This window comes from Triticum aestivum, chromosome 1A (genome assembly GCF_018294505.1).
Source record: "Triticum aestivum cultivar Chinese Spring chromosome 1A, IWGSC CS RefSeq v2.1, whole genome shotgun sequence".
NCBI lineage: Eukaryota > Viridiplantae > Streptophyta > Magnoliopsida > Poales > Poaceae > Triticum > Triticum aestivum.
Window position 1 is genome coordinate 498,136,171 of NC_057794.1, and position 23,513 is coordinate 498,159,683.

Consider the following 23,513-nt stretch of genomic DNA (forward strand, 5'->3'; position numbering starts at 1 on the left):
AGAGCGAGCTCGGGTGGACGAAGGGTTTATGTAGGACGACCTTTAGTATCGGTTCGTGACACGAACCGGTACTAAAGGTGCTGGAGGGGTCCCAGACTGACAACATCCTGCCACCACTCTCTTTAGTACCGGTCCGTGGCACGAACCGATGCTAAAGATTCGCCACGAACCGGTACTAATGGTAGCGACCCAGCTAGCCGTTAGAACCGGTACTAATGGTCACATTAGTACCGGCTCAATTACAAACCGGTACTAATTAATGTGCTTCACATTAGGTTGTTTTTCTACTAGTGCCTCTGTCCTGGCGGCGCCGGTTGTTGCACCGGTCTGGCGATGCGGTGCATGAGTGATTCTGTGGTGACTTTCTTGGTTGTTGCGGCTCGGACGTTGATGTTCTTGAAGCTACGTTCCTCCAACTTCTCTAGCTTGTCGGCGTCCTGGCGGCTCTTGCCTGAGATATGGTTCTGCGTTCCCTCAATCTGCTATCGCCTTCATCTCTTGTGCCACACATGCCATACCGCCTCTCCTACCCAGTCCCCATGCCCCATCCCCCCCCTGCCAAATCTAGAGCTCGCTCGTCCAGCGGAGCACACTTTCACCTTCTTCTTCGACGATAGGCATTGCTCCCCCTCCTAAAGTGGCAGTTCCAGCCAACGACCTAACCTTGACTCTGAATCATGATCCAACAACCGTGGGATTGCTCAAACATAGGCTAGGGCGATATACCCGCCCGTCTTGCCGATGTTGGCAACGACGACACTTACAGGTGCCATCCCCTTCTTGAAGGCGCTGTCATAGACTTCTTTCCGTGCCCCTGTTCGAGCACCGAGGGAAACCCTAGGTCTGATTCTTCGGATCGGATGGCGATAACGTCGCAACGTTGTTCCCCTTCAAGAAGGCGTCGTCTTGGGGGCTCGTGGTGTCCGCGGTGTTGGATTTGGAGTTTTGGGGTGTCCCGTTGTGTTGTATCCCCTGCTACGTCCCATGTTTCTCTTCTTCGGGCGTCACACTCACACCATCTTGTGTTTGTTTTGTATATTCTGTCCCCTTATGTGCTCATTCTCACTTCTTCTATAAATGAACCGCAAACTTTTGCGTATTCGTGAAAAAGATTAGTCCATCCGTCCAGAAATATAGGACACACACGTTCTCCGAGATATGTCTTGTGATACAAAATATTTGTATGAACAATGTGTTGATTATGTTGTATAAAGTGGATACCATGGTATTCTTATAAAAAACGCATTCTTCATTTTGTATCAGATAATCAACATGGACACATGGTTGGACTAATCCATGGTATTTATTCTGTTTTATTTTTTTATACTCATGGAGGAAGCGTGCACGGTGAATCGAGCAGATTTTTCAGTTGATCCCTCGCTGACGACTTCGACAGCAATGGTAAAGAAGAGGGCCGGAGCTATGCAGGTTCAATAAGGTCAAACTGTCAGGACGACTTATTGCAAATCATCTTATATATAGATAATTACCGAAGACTAGTAATTGCTTGGAAACTACGCTGACAGCAACACGCTGGAGGTGAGCTCGTGCTGTCTTCTCGGGTAAGCTGCGTGCGTTGCGGTAAAGAACGACTGACCCTAGGCCTGAAGATATGTATGCACGACCTGGAGATGTATACGGCCAGATCTATCGCAAGAGGAAGAAGAACGGCTCCTCCTTTTCTTCTCCCGCGTGCTTTAGTCGGTAAGAAATTCAGATACATTTTCTCCACGCCGGTGCGTACGTATGCAACAATGACCTCACGGCGGCAGGATCAGGGAGAGACCGGAGACGGACGGATGCTAACTTGGTCGCGAGCACGGGAGGCAAATTCAAAGGCGAAGAGGCCTATCTAGCTGGCTAGCTAGGCAAGTACAACTACGACCGCGCGGGGCGGCGGCGACGACGACGACGAGACGCCGATCCATTCTTCTCATCAAAAGAAAGAGAAAAGGACGAGACGCCGATCCAAGAACACACACAAGGAGACCAAGCAGCACACTCAAGCCGCGGGTGAGGTCGCGCTCGCGCGCGCATCACGCGTAGCACACACGTACGCACGAGCGGTATGAATGCGGCGTAACCGTGGGGGGAGCCGCGCACGCGTGCCCGGTCGTGCGCGCCCATGGCATTGCCACGTACGGCTGCATGCCGACCGCTGGGCCGCGCCCACGACGCCGGCGCCCGACACGTCGGAACGCGGCCACGATCGATTCGATCCCGGCATGCATGATCGTGGGGGGTATAGCTAGGTGAGGCAAAGGCAAGGGGCTACTGTACCAGCTACGCTACACCCTAGCTAGGATGGTCCTGCACCGCGCCGGTGCCTGCAGGCGTGGCCTCGATCGATCGGCATGCATGCATGCAGGTGCAGGCGCGCGGCACCACGCCACCCCCGGCCCAGATCTGGTTGCCTGTAGATTTCGCATAATAGAGACAGCTCGACCGGAACCCAGGGCATGCATGCATGCATGGAGGATTCCATCCACGGTCGACCGATCCACCTACCTTGTACCGCCCGGGTCGATCCTCCTCCATCCACCGACCCACCTGTAAAGCTACAGCTACCTAGCCGGCCGGCCTGGTACTGGCTCATCACTGTTCCGTCCCATGCATCCATCGCCATTGCACGGAGGAACACAACTATTGGTGAAGGCACCAAATCGTTCTGTCTGTCTGTCTGGCTGTCACGGTGTCACCCTCCCACATCGCCATAACCCTCTCTCCCTCTACAGTACTCTTGCACACTGTATCTGTCGGATAAAATATCGATTCTCGATTGATTGAGTCGAGAAATAAATTGGCACTGATAGTATTAAACTCATCATCATACGAATGTCTAAACATGTGAGCACGTACAACGCATCGGCTAACATAGAAATAAATAGAAGAGGTTATACCTCCAGTCAGTCAAGCGAAAGCCGCGGGGGCGACAACAACATCCTCGGTAGCCCCCGCAAAAAAAAAACATCCTCGGTAGCCTTTTTTTAGGCTTCAAAGTTTTTTTTTCAATCTATTCATCTTCTATCATGGTAGTACAACGAACACTAGAAATAGTAAAAATTACATCCAGATTCGTAGACCACCTAGCGACGACTACAATCACTGAAGCGAGCCGAAGGCGCGCCGCCGTCATCACCCCTCCCTCGCTGGAGTCGGGCACAACTTGTTATAGTAGACAGTCAGGAATAAAGGAAATATGTTCTAGAGGCAATAATAAAGTTATTATTTATTTCATTATATCATGATAAATGTTTATTATTTATGCTAGAATTGTATTAACCGGAAACATAATACATGTGTGAATACATAGACAAACAGAGTGTCACTAGTATGCCTCTATTTGACTAGCTCGTTGATCAAAGATGGTTAAGTTTCCTAACCATAGACATGAGTTGTCATTTGATTAACAGGATTACATCATTAGGAAAATGATGTGATTGACTTGACCCATTCCGTTAGCTTAGCACTTGATCGTTTAGTTTGTTGCTATTGCTTTCTTCATGACTTATACATGTTCCTATGACTATGAGATTATGCAACTCCCGTTTACCGGAGAAACACTTTGTGTGCCACCAAACGTCACAACATAACTGGGTGATTATAAAGGTGCTCTACAGGTGTCTCCAAAGGTACTTGTTGGGTTGGCGTATTTCGAGATTAGGATTTGTCACTCCGATTGTCGGAGAGGTATCTCTGGGCCCACTCGGTAATGCACATCACTATAAGCCTTGCAAGCATTGCAACTAATGAGCTAGTTGCGGGATGATGTATTACGGAACGAGTAAAGAGACTTGCCGGTAACGAGATTGAACTAGGTATTGAGATACCGACGATCGAATCTCGGGCAAGTAACACACCGATGACAAAGGGAACAACGTATGTTGTTATGCGATCTGACCGATAAAGATCTTCGTAGAATATGTAGGAGCCAATATGGGCATCCAGGTCCCGCTATTGGTTATTGACCAGAGAGGTGTCTCGGTCATGTCTACATAGTTCTCGAACCCGTAGGGTCCGCACGCTTAACGTTCGTTGACGATTTAGTAATATGTGAGTTATGTATGTTGGTGACCGAATGTTGTTCGGAGTCCGGAATGAAATCACAGCCATGACGAGGAACTCCGGAATGGTCCGGAGATAAAGTTTAATATATGGGATAATAGTGTTTGGTCACCGGAAGGGGTTCCGGATGTTTCCCGAAATGTTTGGGTACGAGAACACTTTATTTGGGCCAAAGGAGAAAACCCACAAGGTTTTTGGAAATCGCAAAAGGAAGTTTTGCGGAGTCCAGGGGCCAGACGCCAGGGTCCCTGGCGTCTGGGTCCAGACGCCGGGAACCCTGGCGTCTGGCCCTGGAGTCCGAGAAGAACTCTTGCCTTTCGGGTGAAACCGACTTTGTGGAGGCTTTTACTCCAAGTTTCGACCCCAGGGCTCAACATATAAATAAAGGGGCAGGGCTAGCACGAAAGACACATCAAGAAACACCAAGTCGTGTGCAGGCAACCCCGTCCCCTCTAGTTTATCCTCCGTCCTAGTTTTCGTAGTGCTTAGGCGAAGCCCTGCGGAGATTTTTCTTCACCAACACCGTCATCACGCCGTCGTGCTGCCGGAACTCATCTACTACTTCGCCCCTCTTGCTGGATCAAGAAGGCGAGGACGTCACCGAGCCGAACGTGTGCAGAACTCGGAGGTGCCGTGCTTTCGGTACTTGGATCGGTCGGATCGTGAAGACGTACGACTACATCAACCGCGTTGATATAATGCTTCCGCGAACGATCTACGAGGGTACGTAGACAACACTCTCCCCTCTCGTTGCTATGCATCACCATGATCTTGCGTGTGCGTAGGAATTTTTTTAAAATTACTATGTTACCCAACAGGGAAGTCGTTGTGCTAAGGCCCCATAGGACCAGCGCACCAGAACAGCAACCGTCGCTGATGAAGAATAACGTAGATCGAAAGGATCCAACCTGAAGACACACGAACATAGACGAACCACAACAAGATCCGAGCAAATCCATCGAGGATAGATCCGCCGGAGACACACCTCCACACGCCCACCAACGATGCTAGACGCATCACCGAAACCAGGACTAGGCGGGGAGACCTTTATTCCATCTTCAAGAAGCCGCCGTCGTCTCATCTTCCTGAGTAGGACACAAACTCTAACAAATCTTGAAGGAACGACTAACAACGGAGCCCTCCCGCCGGCCCTTGTCAGGATCCATCGCGTCCCCATGGTCCTAGTGCCAGCGGAGACGAGGCGGACCTGTGGCGGAGCCGGCAAGAGGCACAAAACCTAGCTTTTCTTGGAGGAGAAGGCGACGACTGGACTTGTTAGAGGCTTCAAAGTTTTCACCCATGTCAATGTCCGCAACAGCAAATGGCAGGGTTCTGGAGGCCTGTTATCTCATACATCCATGCACGTGGTTGACAGGATGGTATCGCTCGACGCAAACAATAGCGAGTGAAACAATGGTGTTTATGTGTGAGGAGGTAGAGCAGATGTGATCTGATCTGGGATGGCGGCTAGGGTAGCTAATCCCACCGACCCGTTCTTGCCCGACAAAAAATAAGGGCTCGCATAACATAGGTTTGAGCTCAGCTTGTTCACGAAACATGACATGTGGCAGGCAGAGGAGGATGAGCACGCGAGGACTACTTCTCTTCTCAAACTCGAATAACGTATAGAAGACAATCTCTTATAAAAATAGGTCTCCACTCTACTCCACTCATAAGATGGGACTAAACTTTACACTACCATGTCATGACAGACACCTGGCCCTCAAAATTTTCATGAATTATTTCATATATGGGCCTTAGACCCATCTATAACTCCACAGTATCAAACACTTGCATTACAAAAAGTGTTTATTCTATTCTTCTAGTGAGCGTATAATTTTGTGCATTACAAAGAGTATAAATTTTAACAAACTCGACTTTATTACTCCCTCCATTTTTATATACAAGGTCATAAACTCATATTACAAGTACTCCCTCCGTCCCGGTTTAGAAGGCGCGCTTGGAAATTCTCTGGAATCTAGGTGGTTATATATTGGTTGTGAGATGGGCTAAAAGTTAGCATTCACACTACGCATGCATATAAAAGTAGTATATCGAAGTACTAATTAGCTACTAGAAATAAATGCAATGCACCATAAACCTTGTCTATTGTGAAAACGCACGCAAGTTTAACTATGCCTTCTAAACTGTGTGACGGAGGGAGTACCAATGTAAAATTTAATGTCTGCTTTGCAAGTCAGTTTCTCTTTTTGTTTATTGAGATTATTAATACGTTGCATGCACGCAAGGAAACTGAGTGAAGGGAGTAGCCGACTCTCATTATGACTATATGCATGCAATCATTAAACAGGTTGCTAGTATGAGAGAATGTCATTAATTTTGCATCGATTACTGTCGATGGCTTTGTATAGATTCATAATGTATATTTTATAATGTCATTGTATAAGTACAATAGCAACAAACTTACCGAGCTACGAAGAGCGTAGAATTTCGATAAAACGCAGCATAAACTCTGCGAAATTCTGAAAGCTCAGGGTTTCCAAACATGGCCCAGAACAGTGGGATCGTCGGGCACATGAATCTAACGGAGTACTTTTTGCCGGGTATTGAATGTGCCGCGTACCCATTTTCCCTGTGCCGAATAAGTGTACCGGCGTACTTGAAAACGATAAGGGTCGATGGAGCCAGACACCTCTAGGGGCGCAGTAGCTGTAGCACCAGCTGCTAGCTAGGTTGGGGCTGGGTACGCTTTACTCGGCCGGGCGCGCCCCAGGAGTTCGTTCATGCCCGGCCCCTACGCTCGCACGCACGTGTAGTGCTCGGATGCGAGGCAAGGACACGCGGTCACACGGTCCATGCGTCCGTCCGAGACAGCCCACCCTGCACCACCTCACCATCGACTCATCAGTCACCACCGACCTCCACCCAAAACCTCTAGATCATCAGCCGGACCGTATATATGCATGTGCATGTATGTATGCCACTTCCGCTTTGCCTTTGCATTGCATGCTTGATGCATTGTTTTTTTAATCAAATACGTGTGAGAGCGTATCATTGCATTGATAGAAGGGAGAAAGTACGGATTGACATCATGGTCGCGTACACAGATTGGCGCGGCCGTGATGCCCAAGCGAGCAGAAGACGAGGGGATGCTCAGCCCTAAATACATAGTTTCACGTTACAAAAATAAGAGCGTTCAATCCTTTGGCTTCGGCACAGGGGGGGGGAGGAGCGAGCATCGTCCTTGATTCTGGCGATGAGAGATGCGGTAGGCGGCATGATTTTGTTAAAGATGAGTGCGTTGCGGTGTCACCATAGGGCCCAAGCAGTGAGTGCGGCCATGGTGGAGAAGCCTGCCCGCTTGGCCGGAGGCACCTGATGGAGGGTCGAGTGCAACCAGTCAAAGAGTCCCAGGGAACCGTCAGGCGCGGCGATCTCATGGCGGCACCAAGAAAGAATGGCGTGCGAAACGACACGGGCGAAGACGCACCCCAGGAGAATGTGGTGCAAGATCTCGACCTCCTGAGAGCATAACACGCATGCGGGCTCATGCGGCGGGCCATGCCGGGCAAGGCAGTCAGCCGACCAACAGCGGTTGAGGGAGGCTAGGACACTGGCGGCTTGTGTGGAAGTCCGGCGCCCCCCTGTCGACCGAGTTCTCCATCCACCCGATGCATTGTGCCTGCACAATTATCCTGACATGCATGCACAAAGAAGAGCCAGGCATGACCCGATAATCCTACACCTACAAAGTGGCTACGAAGGCTTGGATAAATTTTTGAACTGATACCTCCATTTTAAATATAAGTCTTTTTAAAGATTTTAATATAGACTACATACAGATATATATAAACGTAATTATAGTGTAGATTCACTTATTTTGCTTCATATGTAGTTCATATTGAAATATCTAAAAAAACTTATATTTAAAAGCGGAGGAAGTATAAACCTCTTGGCCCCTGATTTTCATGAGGGTGGCCCCCCTCCCTCATATCGATCCAATAAGCCCCCTCCATGATGCTGGTTACGTAAAGACTTTATGTAGGTCTAGCATTACTCAGGCATGACCTGCCACCAGTTCATGACCAATTTTACTGAAAAAATGGGAGAGGTGTCCATGCACTCTACAATGTAGGAGCATATGTCACATGCGCAACCTCATCTCACAAAAGCTGGAATCTTATGGTGTCAAACGGGAAGGAAAATAAACGGTTTGCACCACCAAAATGTCCAACAAAAAGGATGGAAGAAGCAGCGGTGCATGTGTATGTGCTCCATCATTGTCCATGCATATCATATCTTCCAAATTGAGACAAGTTGATCGACCATTCCTTTAACGTTGGACAACTAGCATGCAGTCCTGCATGAATATGGAAGGCTCAAGCCTGCTAGGATCAGGCACGTCTTACCACTTCTATACAAGCTCTAAACGCATAGAAGGATAGCAGACAATGGTGCGCATCAGCCACGACTCTACCATTATGGAGGCCCCAGTGTGATTGATGTACAATGAACCTTAACATAATGATATATATTATTTCAGCAATATATATTGCATATCCTGAAAATATATAGTTACATAAACATTTAAAACGTAATTTAGTTAGCAATACAGTCTTAATACACAATCTATATAAGATTATATGATGCAAATATTGAATATATACAACGTGTTGAGTGCCCCGCACGGGGGGCGGGGGGGGGGGGGGGGGGGGGGATATGCCCCCTATCAACATATATGACCTAGATTACCAAATATACCCATCGACCTTTGCAACCTAAGCACGCTACATACACACTGGAATAGTATAATAGATAACATGTCCATAGTATTCTGCTTTCCCCCTCCCTTGATTTTCAATGACATAGCCCAAATAAGGTGCTGACTTATTGTCTGCATGCATTATTGTTGTACCCCTAATTATATATATAAACCACCACCCCTAATTAACTATATCTTCAAGCACAATAATAACATCATCTTGAGCCCAAACTTTATTTATCTTGGGGAGCCAATAGAATAGTCGCAGCCTGCCGTGCAATCATGTTCGTGACCCCCGTAGAGCATACATGAAGAATTATATTTAAGGCCAGGCGGTCAGGCTTACTAAGGCTGCTTGCTCGTAATGGGAGTATCATGCATTTCAACTATCTAGGAAGTTTTAATGATGTGGCGCAAAAAAAAAAGAATTGAGTATCATATCATGATACCAGATCATAATAAATATTGTACTAGCATGTGTCTTGCATGAAAATAAATAAGGCAATCTAAGATACTAACCTATGACACTATGCATTACAGAGCTAGTATCATAATCTAGTATGATATGCGTGATGCTAAGTTATGATACTACCCACTACGGGCAGGGTACGACCTTTAATGTAAGGCGCTTAGGGAAAGAGTTTGGAGAAATAAACTAGCGTTTCATTAAGCACCGTGTGCTTACTTGCAAGGGGTAGATGCTCAATTAGACGTCTCTCGTGTAGAAATAGGCACCGGCTCTTGAGAAGAAAAAGAAAACATTTTTATTTTTCTAGCACCTTCATAGGCACCTATCATTGTACTACTACTAGACCTATACACTAGCCGAGTCGTTTTGACGTGGGGCCTACCTGTCTGTCCTGGCACAGCGGGGTCGAAAAGCCCTCTCTTGTTTGTGGTGCTGTGAACGCGTGCATGGGAAATGGTAGTTGCCCGCCCGCCCGCCCGCCCGCCCGCCCGCCCGTCCTGCAGCTAGCTCACCGGCCAGCCAGGATGGATGGATGGCCTGTGCTGTGTTGGCCACCACATGCGAAAGTATGGCACTGCCCATCGCTCGCTCGATCGATCGGAGATATACACCCCGTTCACGCGTACGATCGACCTTCTGGTTAGTTAACCCTTCTGGTTACTAAGTAGTTTACTCAGCCCCGGCATGTACACATCAATCTACAGGTGTGGCACCGCTCCCTCCCGCGTACCGCGTCTATATAACCGCCCCACGCGGGAGACAGAGGGGGAATATACACAGGGCAACGCAACTGCCTGTGCGTCTCTGTGTGTGTGGGGAGAGACAGAGAAGCCAAGGAAAGAAAGGCAGGAAGAGAGGGAGGGAGGCAGGCAGGATCTGTATGGTCCAGGAGAGCATGGTGACCATGGAGAGCTTCTCGTTGTCTCTGGTGGCCGTGGGGTCGGCGGCCGCGCTGGTCTACCTGTGCGTGGCCGCGTGGGTGAGCTGGCCGCGCCGCGTCGGCGAGATCTTCCGGCGGCAGGGGATCGACGGGCCGCCGCCCTCGTCCTTCCTCATGGGCAACCTCTCGGAGATGCAGGCGCGGGTGCAGCAGCACGCCGTCGCGTCGGCGGCGGAGGACGGCGCCGGCGACCTCCACAAGGGCGACGGCTTCGACGACTACTGCAAGCGGATCTTCCCCTACTTCGACAAGTGGAGGAAGGCGTACGGTATGTGCTGTGCCCGCCCGCCCGCCCGCCATCTCCGCTCTACTTGTTGCTCCTGTTACTCGCGCTAGCTAGCTCTGATTTGCGTTGGCAAGCTTGCTCGCTCGGCACCACTTACTCCGGTTGTGTTCATGTGTCTACTGGTATGAACGGCTTTTTTTTTCATGCTAGTTCGATCTGTTCGTTCGTGTACAAGTCGAGCATGCGTGGAGGAAACTACCTCTCCCTCTCCGCCACCGAAGTCATCGACGGATGCATGAAACTGCACTGCTACAGGCGCATGCTTGCCCTAGCTAGCTAGCAAGTTGACTTGCTACCGTATGGTATAAAAATGCGGCTACATGTTGATAATAAGTGGCATCCATACAAAATTGACACGGCTATGTGGGAACAGAAGAAATTAATATGTATACGTACATGGAGTTTGAGTGAGTTGTCAATCAAGTCAACATCTGGAAATAGGAGCAAATTATTTTAAAAAAAATGTGGGATGGAAACAGTGCCTAGGAAAAGAGAAGTATCGCAGTCAACAAAGCTAGCTAGCTCTGGATCGATCGATGGAAGCCTTGGAATAGAAAATAGCCGGTGCCGATCGAAGCACAACTCAACAGAGTACTACTACCGATTTCTTTTTCGAACGGCGTCCACTTCCTAACCTGCTGAGTAAGCAAGCTTGCATGCATATGTGTTGGGTGAAGGAGCAAGCACGCATGCACACGCCATGCCTTTTTTGGGACCGTTTAACCCATGGTTAAGCTACCTAGCATAATGGACTGGTCCAACCCTCTCCATGAGCTGTAATATGCTACTCCCTCCGCTTCGAATTACTTGTGCAGATATGGATGTGTCTAGATATATTTTAGTTCTAGATACATCCATTTCTACGATGAGTAATTTGAAACGGAAGGAGTACGTGCTGATTATTGACCACTGTCTCATACTAGTACGATTAAGAGCAAAAACTGTAATTATATGGTCACCTTTTTTTATATTTTTACCATTTAAACTTTTGGAAGGACCAAAGTATGTTAATGACGGTAGCTCGTGCCAGTCAGTGAAAAAAACCAAACAAAAATTTCTTGCTCGTGCATGATCGGACCACTCATGAAAACGTGTTACATAGATGCGCGATCTTTCGCCATTTGGCTTGTTTGGTTGGTTGGCTGCACCAATTAGTAAAGCAACAAGGCTTAGTTCATGCAAAAAGTGCATCCATGGCTATAGCTTAAAGGAGGAACGTGGGATTTCTCCGTTTCTGTTCATGCATGTCGCGTTAATGACGATATTAATTAAGTTGCGATTAGTCAGTGCATGTTGGTTCAAGCGGAGTACTACTACACATATTGTGAAGTCAGTGCATGTTGGTTCAAGACAGGAATCTCAAAATAAAATGGATCAAGACAAGTTTAAAGTCATAACAGCATATTTATTTTTCAAACATTCCTTGCATCTATACATGCAGTCGATGCCCTTGTGCACCTAGACGCAACATCTCCAAAATATAAGCTGTCCCATACAGCGACCAAACATCGTCTCTCTTGCATGAGTTCATCCAGCTGTGTCCCAAGTTCCAACTCATCCGGGTCGACATAGACCCTTCTGTAGCCAGGCTAGAATTACCTGTCCAACTTAACCAATTATCATATAGGAGTCTGCATGTACCACCACCATCAAAAGGTGCAGGTGCTTTGGATTCGAGAATACTGGCCTATTTAGTTAGTCAAAACTGTCAAATCAATACAAAGAAAGAATCAACATATACAATACTTTTTGCTAAAGAATTACTATAAGAGAACCTTTCCTGAATTATGTCAAGCAAACATGCCAGCATATTCTAGCTAAGCTGGTGGTACACATATATAGTACTACTACTATCTGAGACCGCCCCCCAGGTCCCCAACCACGCATGCATGCACCTAGCCTTAGCTAATTGTGCCTGCCATAAACTACTTATTCCAGATTAAATTATCTCATTGTGTCTGTCATAAACTATTCCAAATTAAATTGTGATTGACATTTGACCCCTGAATAGGTAGTTAAGACACTGAGATAGTCAACTAGGCTTTCCGAAAACGGCCATGTGCGTAGCTGTTCAGCGCACCGATCGAGCTAGCTTGCCGGAGAGAGCTCTCTCTCCATGGATGCTTATCCATTTTGTAAGGAGCTTTGCAATATATTGTCAATAGCTCAAACTTGGTGAATATATATTGTGGCCATGCATGTAATTCATCCCTAAACCAAGAAAGAGTAGGAAAATATCCTAATCAAAACCTAGCTAGTTCTCTTATGATATTGCTCCAGCTTGTGGGTAATTATTTATTGTCTTCCTATATATTTTGTTGAGTTCATTCATCTTGATAGAAACTTGGACCTATATTCATGTCTATGCGAAGACTTCCTTGCATCTTACATGGTAGTTGATGTACATGAATATTCTTGATTCCTCATTCTTAATGATGGAAATATTGAAAGCGTCATTTTCATTTTGAATGATCATACACAACGTAGGTAGACACCGACTAGAGCATTTTATAATGCAGGATATGGCAACACTACTTAACCCGCCGCTAGTTTCATATTAGCATTTGATAAGCTTTTGTGCTGCCCTGTGATTTAAGTCAATGATGTTTTTTACTAACACAAACTATAATCTATCTGATCTTCCATCAATTCGTCTTAGGCTAATTTTCCCCTAATACGACTTGGGTAGCGGTAGTATATCAATTAACTATTTTACCCCCACCATTTTCAAAATGTAAAACCCACACACATTCACCGTTTACTTTTTCGCCAGTACGACCAAGCAAGTACTCCCAATGCAAAAACGTAAGAGTCCCATACATTTTTACGAAAAAAATGCCTTTGTTATAAATATTTTGTACGAAAATTCAGTCGAATTATTTTTCAGTCCCATAATGATATGCCCTCATCATTTTGCAATTGCACACATCCCGGCCTCCGGTTCAAACGCTTATCGATTTCGAAATAGTTATCTTTTGTGTGTGTGATAATTTTCTCAGTCGCCAAAACCAGTACACAAAATCCACAAACGAGCAACGAGGCATGTTAATGATTATTCGAGAAAGGTTTACTACTTCAAATAATTAATTCCAGTTAGGAGCTGGCCCGGATCGCCCCCACCCTACGTCAAAGTAGCATGTCAAGCCCACATGGCGCCTATCTCCCCATCGACTAGCTAGGTCGTTATAGTTAGGTGGAATTTCCCAACCTAGCAAGCTAGATCTAGCTAGGGCTCGTGCAACGGATGGCAACAGAGGTGACAGGGTCGTGCATGCATGCATGCATGTATGCCCCTGTACACTGTACTGTTGTACTCTTGTAGACCAACCATTAATTATTGATTTTTCTCTTGCACCTCTCATGCATGCTAGGATTCCACATGCATGGAGATGGAGATGGATGCATGCCTACCCTAAAAATTTAGCGGCTAGTGGATAACCATGCCCAGTTCTATGCATGCAGTTCGATCTTGGCGAAAAACAAGTCTGTTTTTGTTTCGTTTGACAAGTCGCGTGCTGCTATATGTATGTGCATATATATACGGTTGCCTCTCGCACATGCGCTCGAGGGATGCCATGCCGATCTTGCATCTGCGCGCCTCCCCAATGGGTATACGTACGCTCGTGGTGGTTGGTGCCTACCTGGCCAAAAGTGGCTGCCTAGCTGTGCTAGCTGCTTCTCCATCATCGATCCATCGATCGGTCGTACAGGCGTCGACTCCAGCATATGCATGACCAGCTAGCGCATGTTAAGCTAGCTAGCTACTCCCCTCCGCTCTAAATTACTCGTCGCAGAAATGGATGTATCTTGAACTAAAATGCATCTAGATACATCCATATCCGTGACAAGTTATTTGGAACGGAGGGAGTAGCTTGGAAGACGTACGTGTGGTGCGAACTTTCCTAACTCTCATTGGGGGCTACTTACAAAACGTTCAAGCTAGGCAAGGGAAGAGTAGTAGTTTACGGTTAAGATGAGAGAGGTTAATTACGTGGACCATCCACATGCATGAACCTGCAAATCAAGTCAACTACTAACTGGCTTGTAGGGTGTAGTACGTGCAGATGGATGTTGTGATCAAGAAATTAAGTAGGAGTAGCTAGTACGGCGCATCGTGGATGGAACGCAACTGACCGACTGGCCCGGCCTGGTCAAGATTCTAAGCTACCTTGATTGAGGCTACTAGTGGCGGTTAGGAAGCTACTCTGACCGACTAATCTGCTTTGATTGAAGAATCTTCGCCTTTTGGGTAGAGTGGGGGAATCTCATTGCCATGATACGCACGTACGTACGGGACACTTCACTTCGATCGGACAATTAAGTAATTGCATCGAGGACCTGTAGCTTTGACCGGAATTTTTATGCGGTGAGTCAGTTAGCTAGGCTGTCTGCCACTATTCTGAAGATAAGCGCACCCTCACTCACATCACATGCATGCAATAGGCTCCTCCCTTTCGAAAACATATGCCACTTTTTTTTTTTTGCGGGGTACTCTGTATAATAATACGTTACTCCATCATAGAAGTATACAAGCGTTTAGTGATGCATAGACGCTCTTATATTCCTTTACAGAGGAGGTACTTTCTTTATGGAATTATAATACGCTACTTAAAACAACTTACTTGCATATATTTCTCTTATCGAGTTTTATTTGACAGTGGAGTTTCTAAAAGGACCATGTACTTATGTACTCAGCAAATGTACACAATATTCCCCTAAAAAAATTCTAAAATACACAATATTTTATTGCACATGGTATTTAATGCGGAGTGATTCTTTGAGCAAAATCCATCCATTATAGAATAAACCTCTACACAATATTTCATTGCACATGCTATGAATTTTGCGGAGCTATGAATCTCCACATAAATTTCGCATTGAAACACCTGTTCGTACGTTTTGTATTTTGGAGACAAGCTTCTGGTGTGTACGTGTAATGGCAAATGTATTTTGCATTAGACCGATATATAGGTCCACCAGGAAATAACAGCCCGGCTCAACATCTGTACCACGAAAAAGGCCACAAAATGACGGCCCAGTAGGCCCAAAACGCTTCAGCATTCAGGTCGATTTTGTTTTTTGCTTGTAAGGGAGACTGACGATTTTGCTGTGTCGTGTCGTGTGTCGTGCAGGGGACACGTATCTGTACTGGCTCCGGCAGCGGCCGGCGCTGTACGTGACGGACCCGGAGCTGATCCGGGAGATCGGCCGGTGTGTGTCGCTGGACATGGGCAAGCCGACGTACCTGCAGAAGGGCCAGGAGCCCATCTTCGGCGCCGGCGTCCTCAAGACCAACGGCGCCTGCTGGGCGCGCCAGCGCAAGGTCATCGCGCCCGAGTTCTACATGGCCAAGGTCAGGGGCATGGTTGGGCTCATGGTCGCCGCGGCGCAGCCGCTACTGCGTTCGTGGGAGGACTCCGTCGACGGTGCCAAGGGTGGCGTCGCGGCGGTGGACGTCGACGCCGACATCCGGAGCTTCTCCTTCGACGTCATCTCCCGGGCCTGTTTCGGAGACGACCACTCCAGGGGGAGGGAGATCTTCCTCCGGCTCAGGGCGCTGTCCGGGTTCATGTCCGAGCCCAGCGTCATCTTCACCATCCCGTCGCTGAGGTATCTCCCGACGGCGAAGAACCGGAGGATCTGGAGGCTCACGCAGGAGATCCGATCACTGATCCTGGAGATCGCGAGGGGGCGCCGGGCGGCCACGGGGGACTCGCCGGGGCCCGACTTCCTGGGGTCCATCATCGACAACAGCGGCGACCAGCCGCGGCCGGACGACTTCGTGGTGGACAACTGCAAGAACATCTACTTCGCGGGGCACGAGACGACCGCGGTCACCGCTACCTGGTGCCTCATGCTGCTCGCCGCCCATCCGGAGTGGCAGGACCGCGCGCGCGCCGAGGTGCTCGACGTCTGCGGGGGCGCCACCGGCGCCGCGGACCCGGACTTCGACATGATCTCCAGGATGAAGACGGTGGGCATGGTTGTGCAGGAGACGCTGCGGCTGTTCCCGCCGTCGTCGTTCGTGGTGCGGGAGACGTTCGGCGACATTCGGCTGGGCCAGCTGCTCGCGCCCAAGGGCACCTACCTCTTCGTGCCGGTATCCACCATGCACCACGACGCCGCTTCTTGGGGCCCGACGGTGCACCGGTTCGACCCGGACCGGTTCAAGAACGGGGTGGCGGCGGCGTGCAAGAACCCGCAGGCGGCGTTCATGCCGTTCGGCCTCGGCGCGCGCACCTGCCTCGGCCAGAACCTCGCGATCGTCGAGGTCAAGACGCTCCTCGCCGTCATCCTCGCGCGGTTTGCCATCGCGCTCTCGCCGGACTACAGGCACTCCCCGGCGTTCCGGCTAATCATCGAGCCGGAGTTCGGGCTGCGCCTCCACATACGCCGTATTGATGCTACTGCTACTCAGGATGGCTTTGTGAAGTCCAACGATCGACTAGTTAGCTAGCACATGAAAGAAAAACACCGACCGGAAATCAAAATGTGGCGTGAGCGTGACTCTACTCATATGAGCTATGATAACCCCGAAGCAACATTTGTCTGCAAAAACTGAATTAATTGATGAGTTACATTGTTACATTTTGGGAAAACATAGGTTTTAAAATTGGAAGGGAGACAATAGAGGGAAAATAATTCTAGAAGTATCGTGGGAAAATATGCTTAGTATTCAGAAAATTGTGCAGATTATGCGTATGTGTTTTCTCTAATGCTGCATTTTTTAAGTCCATCTGTTTCCCTTTTTTTCTTTGAGAAACAAGTCCATTTGTTTCCTGTTTTGTTAATTTTCTGAACCTCTTTCATTGGCATGGTTCCTGGATTTAGAATCCAAATGATTTTAAAAACGGACTGTCCCTAAGCCTCATTTAGATGTGACATAATTATGTCACATCTAAATGATGTTATAGACAAATTCATTGTCTCCCTTGTGGCTGGGCTTTGTTTGTTGTTGCACAAAACAAAAGCTGTTCACCGGCTGGAGTTTGGACCACTAGTAAGGGCCTCTTTGGATTGAAGGATTTTCATAAGAATATTGGAGGATTCCAATTCATTGGATTTTTTCCTAAAGAAGCCCTTTGGATCAAAGGAACCACACCTCCAAAATTCCTATGGATGCATTCCTACACCTCAATCCTATAGGAATTTCAACATCCACTATAACCTCTTTTTTACACTGATTCACGTAGGATCGAGGCATTTTTCCTGTGTTTTTTCTGTGTTCCATCCAAATGACCATTCTTATAGTTTTCCTCTATTTTGTAATCCTCTGTTTTGCACCTACAATCCCGTCAAATTCCTGTGTTTTTTGAATTCCTTTGTTTTCTAATCCTGTGATCCAAAGAAGCCCTAAAAGGTTTGTAGTGCTAAAAAACTACTCCCTCCGTTTTCTAGAGATTTCAATAGGTGACTACATACGAAGCAAAATGAGTGAACCTACACTCTAAAATATATTTACATACATCTATATGTTGTAGTCCATTTGAAATGTCTAAAAAAACTTATATTTTGAAACGGGGGGAGTAGTAAAAAGTTTGTAGTTGTATATGTTGGTCCTTCTTTTTGAGCTGCTCGTTGTTTTCTTTTCATAGCACATCATGGGGTTGTTATCCTATATAAAAAAGAGACACCGTACACGTGTGTTGTGTACGAGATAAAAAATCATATATTGTAATATTCATGAAACTAAAAAAGGTTTGTGAATTTAAAAATTGTTTGTAGAACTAAAAATAGCTCGCTAATTTAATGTTCATCATGTGTTTAAAAAGTATTCATCATGACATTAAAGAATTGGTGAAGATTATCTAGAAACTGTGCATTGCGTATTAAAAAATGTTCATCTTGTATTTTCAATTGTTCACCAAATATTAAAAAATGTCCTCACGCGTAAACCCAGGCAAACGTCGGGTCGGGCCGGGTTTCGGGCCGGGCTTGTAAAAGCCCGACCTTCAATTCTCAAGCCAGAGCCCGGCCCAAAGCCCGAAATACTCCCTGTTTTCAAGCCCGAGCCCAGCCCGAAATCAAGCCCGCAGCCTGAATGCTGTTTTTTAGTATGCGCATGTGTATGCCCGGCTCGGAGCCCGAAAGAACGGCCCAAAATACAGACAAATAGAAGCCCGAGCCCGGCCCGAACTATCTTCCAGGCTGCAAAACAAAGCCCGAGCCTGGCCCGAATGTCAAGCCCGATCCGGCTCGGGCCGGGTCGTCGGGCCGGGCTGCCCATGCCCGGGTTTACTCACGCGTTTACAAGTTTTTATGTTAGTTAAAACATATTTATCGCATTTTTTTGAAAATGTTCAACAAGCATTTAAATTGTTTGTCATTGTTAAAAAGTCATCACTTATTTAAAAATGTTTTACTTATATTTGGCAGGCATTTAAAATATTTTCAGTGTTGTTTAATAAAAGTTTATCGTGTATTTACAAATAGTTGAATTGGCCGCATTAGTAGACGCAGCCGCGTTGTATCTCTTGCAACTATATATTATGTGTGCCGTGTTGTAGTTTTAGGCGGGGGTGCGACCCTTGTAGTTGCAGGTGGAAGGGTGGACATGCAACTGGACATGGTATTTTTTTACAGAAACGCCCTGAAAAAGCCTTTTTTCCTGTGGCGTCATATTTATATGTTATTCTCTTGCCACACAAATATGGACAAGGAAATGATAAACAAAAGGCGCCACCACTACCTTCCCCTCTGGGCTATCACTGTCTAACCCAAACTCGTTCGCACACACCCAGCGCCTAGTTGGGGCCACGTCGTACCCTTTAACTGTTGAAGAATTTCTTGTCGCAAAAAAAAAAACTGTTGGAGAATTTCGAAAGAGTAGAAAAAGGAAATCAAAATAAGGAGCAAGAGAGAAAAAGTGCTAGCTGTTAAAAAATGTACTGCTGATAGTGTTTTTTCCAACAGAAGTACCAAAAAGGTGAAATGGTACTGGTAGTTCACAAAAAAACACATTAGCGTTGTCGTTCAAACCTTTTTTTTGTAGCCCACCTCCCAAAAAATGAAAAACAAATTAATCTCAATTCCTGTCGATGGTGGGCATGCAACTAGATCGGGACGGGGAAAAATGCATGTTGAAATTGGACGTGCAACTATGTCGGGGTGAGCGGCAGGTTGCTTGTCAAGGGTGAACATGCAACTATGCACGCGGGTCCACCCGGGTCTGACTCTGGAAAAACCAGTGATTAGATATTTCCTACTCAACCTGACCCAAAGTGCATTGAGGTTCGTGCCAGCTAGAATTTGGGTGCAGCCCCGGCAACAAACGGCACGAAACTGCACCCCGCGGCCATGCTGGGTGAAATGCAGCTAGCCAAATAGGCCATAGGTTTGCGAGGTTTCCTTTGCCAAGTTTTTCTATCATTTTTTCCAGATTTCTTTGTTTCCTCACTATTTTCACTAGTTTTCCGTTTTAATTTACTTTTCACAAGATTTCTTCGTATCTTTCTTAGTTTTCACTAGTTTTTTTTTCCTTTTTTCTTTGTTTTCCCCCATTTTTTTGTTTCTTCCTCTATTTTCACTAGTTTTTTGTTTCATTTTTTGGTTTTGTTTATATTTCTTTTTAGTTTCTTTGTTTATTTTTATATGTTTTAACACAGGTCTACTTTTCGTTTTTCAGTACAAAATGTACCTTTTTAGTGTGCACGTGGAAGATTTTATTGATACACATTGAACATCCTTCAAATACATGATATATTTTTAATATTATTTTCGTACCTGTTTTGATCATTTTTTAATACATGGTCAACATTTTTGGAAATACACGCTTAATTTTTTTTGTTGTATTAAATATTTTTTAAAGTACATGAACTTCTTTTTACATTGTATAAACATTTTTTAATGCTACTAACATTTTTCACAAATTTTAGAATATTTCTTTAAGATGGCACGTGAACTTTTTATTGGTAAAAACATTTTAAATACACAAACATTTTCTTACAATGTATAGTTTTTTTTTCAAAATAATTAAATTCATTTATTATGAAACCCGGGAATGTTTTTCATGTCAGTAACATTATTTTAAGGTATCATCATTTTTCAGTTGTGCTAAATGTTTTGTACCCATGTTAACGTTTTTAAAATTCACGGTTCTATATACAAATATTTAAATTGAAGTTTTAGAAATATATTCATTCAGAGTAAAAAGAAAAAGAAAAAATTGGCATAACATCATGGCGATGTCAGCATGGCCAACCCACCTCTCGCGCGCGGGCGAGGGCGAGCGAGTGAGGGAGTGCTGCTCCTGCGCTGGGACGACCCATGTACGGGATCGCTTGAGACGATGCTGCAGTCTGTTTTGCGTTAAGCGAGATAGATGTGCCCCTGTGTATCTCTCTGTGCGTGCCTGTGCCTGGCTTATAGGGAGGCATAGAGTCAGTTTGGTTCGCTTCTTCACCTCTGTATGCCTACCCTGGAGTTTGCCTGATATTAGCCTGGACGTTGTTTCGATGATGTCCAGAGTATTGAATACTAGCAAGCATCTGCTATGTTCATTAGCCTAGATGGAGCACCAGGCATGGTCGCTAGCCTGGCCCAGGCGCCGAGAACTGGATGCCTGGTGCTAGCCTGGGTTGCAAATGATATTTTTTGTGGTGCTAGCTTTGTGCAGATATGGGCCAACAATAATTTATAGACTAGTAATTAAGGTACTTACAGCCGGCCAGCAGAGGACACGAACCAAACACATCTAGCCTCGCCAGGCAGATTAGTTGAGCTTTTCAAGCGCAGGCCAGGCTAGCGTTTTATCTAGGCATGGAAGTGTGGAAGGGAACCAAACTGACCCATAGTGCAGAGTCGCCTGGTCGAGTTCGATAATGGGCCGGCCCGACGCGCGTGAGTCCACAGGCCATAACCCCAAGTCTTTTTCCCACATTTTTTTGTTTTTTTACTCTGTTTATACTTCTAAATATTTGAAACTTATGTATTACAAAAACACTTTACATAAAACAATTATAAACATTAATGAAGCATTTAAAAAATGTCAATCTGTATAGAAAAAAATGTTTCTCCTTTGTAAAAAAGTACAAAATGTGTATGATAAGAGTTGATCATGTATTTCAAATTGTTAAACATATATTTTTAAGTATGGAAATTTTTGGTTGATTTTTTTAAAGTTAAATGTGTATAGAAAAATGTGTCATGTATACAGAAATGTATAAAAATAAAATACAATGTGTATGAAAAAATGTTGACCATGTATTTATAATTTTTTTAAACATTTATAAAAATTATTTTGATGTATACAATAAATATACAATGTGTATGCAAAACAAATACATCCAAAAAATATATGTATAAAAATGTAATGGTTTATTTTTAAAAAATAATTAAATTTGCATATGTTTACAAAAATGGTAGAATGTCTATGAAATTTTTTTGGAACAGAAAATGTATGTTTTAAAAGAAATCAGGTATGTTTTGAAAAGAAATCAGCATGTACAAATAAATGTTTCATGTACTTGAAGAAATGTTAAATGTGCATAAAAATTGTTGCTGTTCTATACAAAAATAGAATGAAAAAACTTGACGAAAACCAAAAGGAGAAACAAAGAACATGAATGAGGCCCGAGAATGAAACAAAGGAAACGAAAGAAAAGGAATACCGAAGAAAATCGAAAAAGAAACAGAATAATCGAAGTATAACAAAAACGAACAAAGAAAAAAACAGTGAAGAAATCATCAAAATAGTAGTAAATGGTGAGAAAGAAACGAAGAAAACTGATGAAAAACAACAAGAACAAAAAACCAAATAATACCATGAAGAAACCAAGAAACCGAAAGAAAAAAGAAAAAACCAAAAGAAAACCTGACCTCACCATCAATAGCCTACCAAACGAGCGAGGCGAGTGAGCGATCGAGCCTAGCGCGTGGGCGGGATAGGGAGGAGAAGAACTGGGTCAGCCCAGTTAAAACTCAAAGAGAAAACTCTTCACGTCAGCATATTATATGTCTCACTATAAGCGGGATATAGTCGCAGTGCGTGTCGTTAGATATGGGCAAGCCGAGGTACCTGTAGAAGGGCCAGGATCCCATTTTCGGCTGTAATACTACAGTCACGGGCAAGTTTCAACGGGCTTTCGCGGGGTGGAGCACGTGCTGTAATCTAATTGGCCCCCCTATTCTAAGTGGCGGGGCCTGTCCTAATTAACTAAATCACAACCATTAATCTTCAATTAGCCCGTAAAACCACCGTGAAGTCTCCATGCGTGTAGCATTACTCCATTTTCGGCGCCGGAGTGCTCAAGGGCAACAATGTTTGCTAGGCGTGGCAGCGCAAGGCCATCGCGCCCGAATTTATATTGCCAAATTTAGGGGCATGGTGGGGCTCATGGTCACCACGGCGAACCGCTGCCGTGCTCGCGGGAGGCCGCCTTAGGTGGATGTATAGATGCTGACATCCATAGCTTCTTCTTTGACGTCATCACCCGGGCCTGTTTCGGAGGAAACCACTCCGGGCCCAAATCGGAGCCCAGCAAACTAACTTCAGTTTTTTAACGTTTGGGAAAAATAATTCTAGGAATATCATGGAAAATGTCCATATTTTTAGCACATTATGTGTGTTTTCTCTAATATTCGTTTTAAAAAATACATATGCTTCCCCCTTTTGTTAAAATTTGTGAACCTATTTCATTTGCATGTTTCCTAGATTTGCAAGTAATAATTTGTTAGAAAACATCAAATTTAATGGTCAAGTTTACACCGTGTTTTAGAGTTTAGAAACCAGAGCTATTTGGCCGATAGATGATGCATAGACTAAAAGTAGAACCTTTTCAATTAGAGCATGACCAGATTAAGTTTCAGAAACTGTAGTAGAGAGTGATGGTTTTGTAAGAGAGCGTTCGCACACGAGCATGAGTCACGGTGTCGTGAATTCCTAGTATCATCTTATGCCATACGCCTTTGGTTGAGTGAATGAACCCTACGACAGGGACGACGGCGCACCGGTCTCCCCTGCTTCCTACTTTCTGGCACTAATAAAACACCTCCGGTTGGCTTGTTAAAATCACCAAAGCGGATTCTTGGA

General features: G+C 45.5%; 1 protein-coding gene across 1 annotated transcript; it reads left to right on the forward strand.

Moving 5' to 3' along the window:
* Window positions 1–10,017: 10,017 nt before the first annotated feature.
* On the forward strand, window positions 10,018–17,069 carry LOC123060271 (cytochrome P450 714D1). The gene is made up of 2 exons (XM_044482886.1): window positions 10,018–10,465; window positions 15,616–17,069. Exons 1-2 carry the CDS (start codon window positions 10,138–10,140, stop codon window positions 16,938–16,940), a joined length of 1,653 nt encoding a protein of 550 aa, XP_044338821.1. The 5' UTR covers window positions 10,018–10,137; the 3' UTR covers window positions 16,941–17,069.
* Window positions 17,070–23,513: the final 6,444 nt, after the last annotated feature.

What these genes read in the sequence shown, in the direction of transcription:
- LOC123060271 (XM_044482886.1), top strand. Translation starts at nt 10,138, where the DNA reads ATGGTCCAGGAGAGCATGGTGACCATGGAGAGCTTCTCGTTGTCTCTG. An exon ending in CAAGTGGAGGAAGGCGTACG is followed by an intron (nt 10,466 to 15,615) that starts GTATGTGCTGTG and finishes TGTGTCGTGCAG; the next exon opens with GGGACACGTATCTGTACTGG.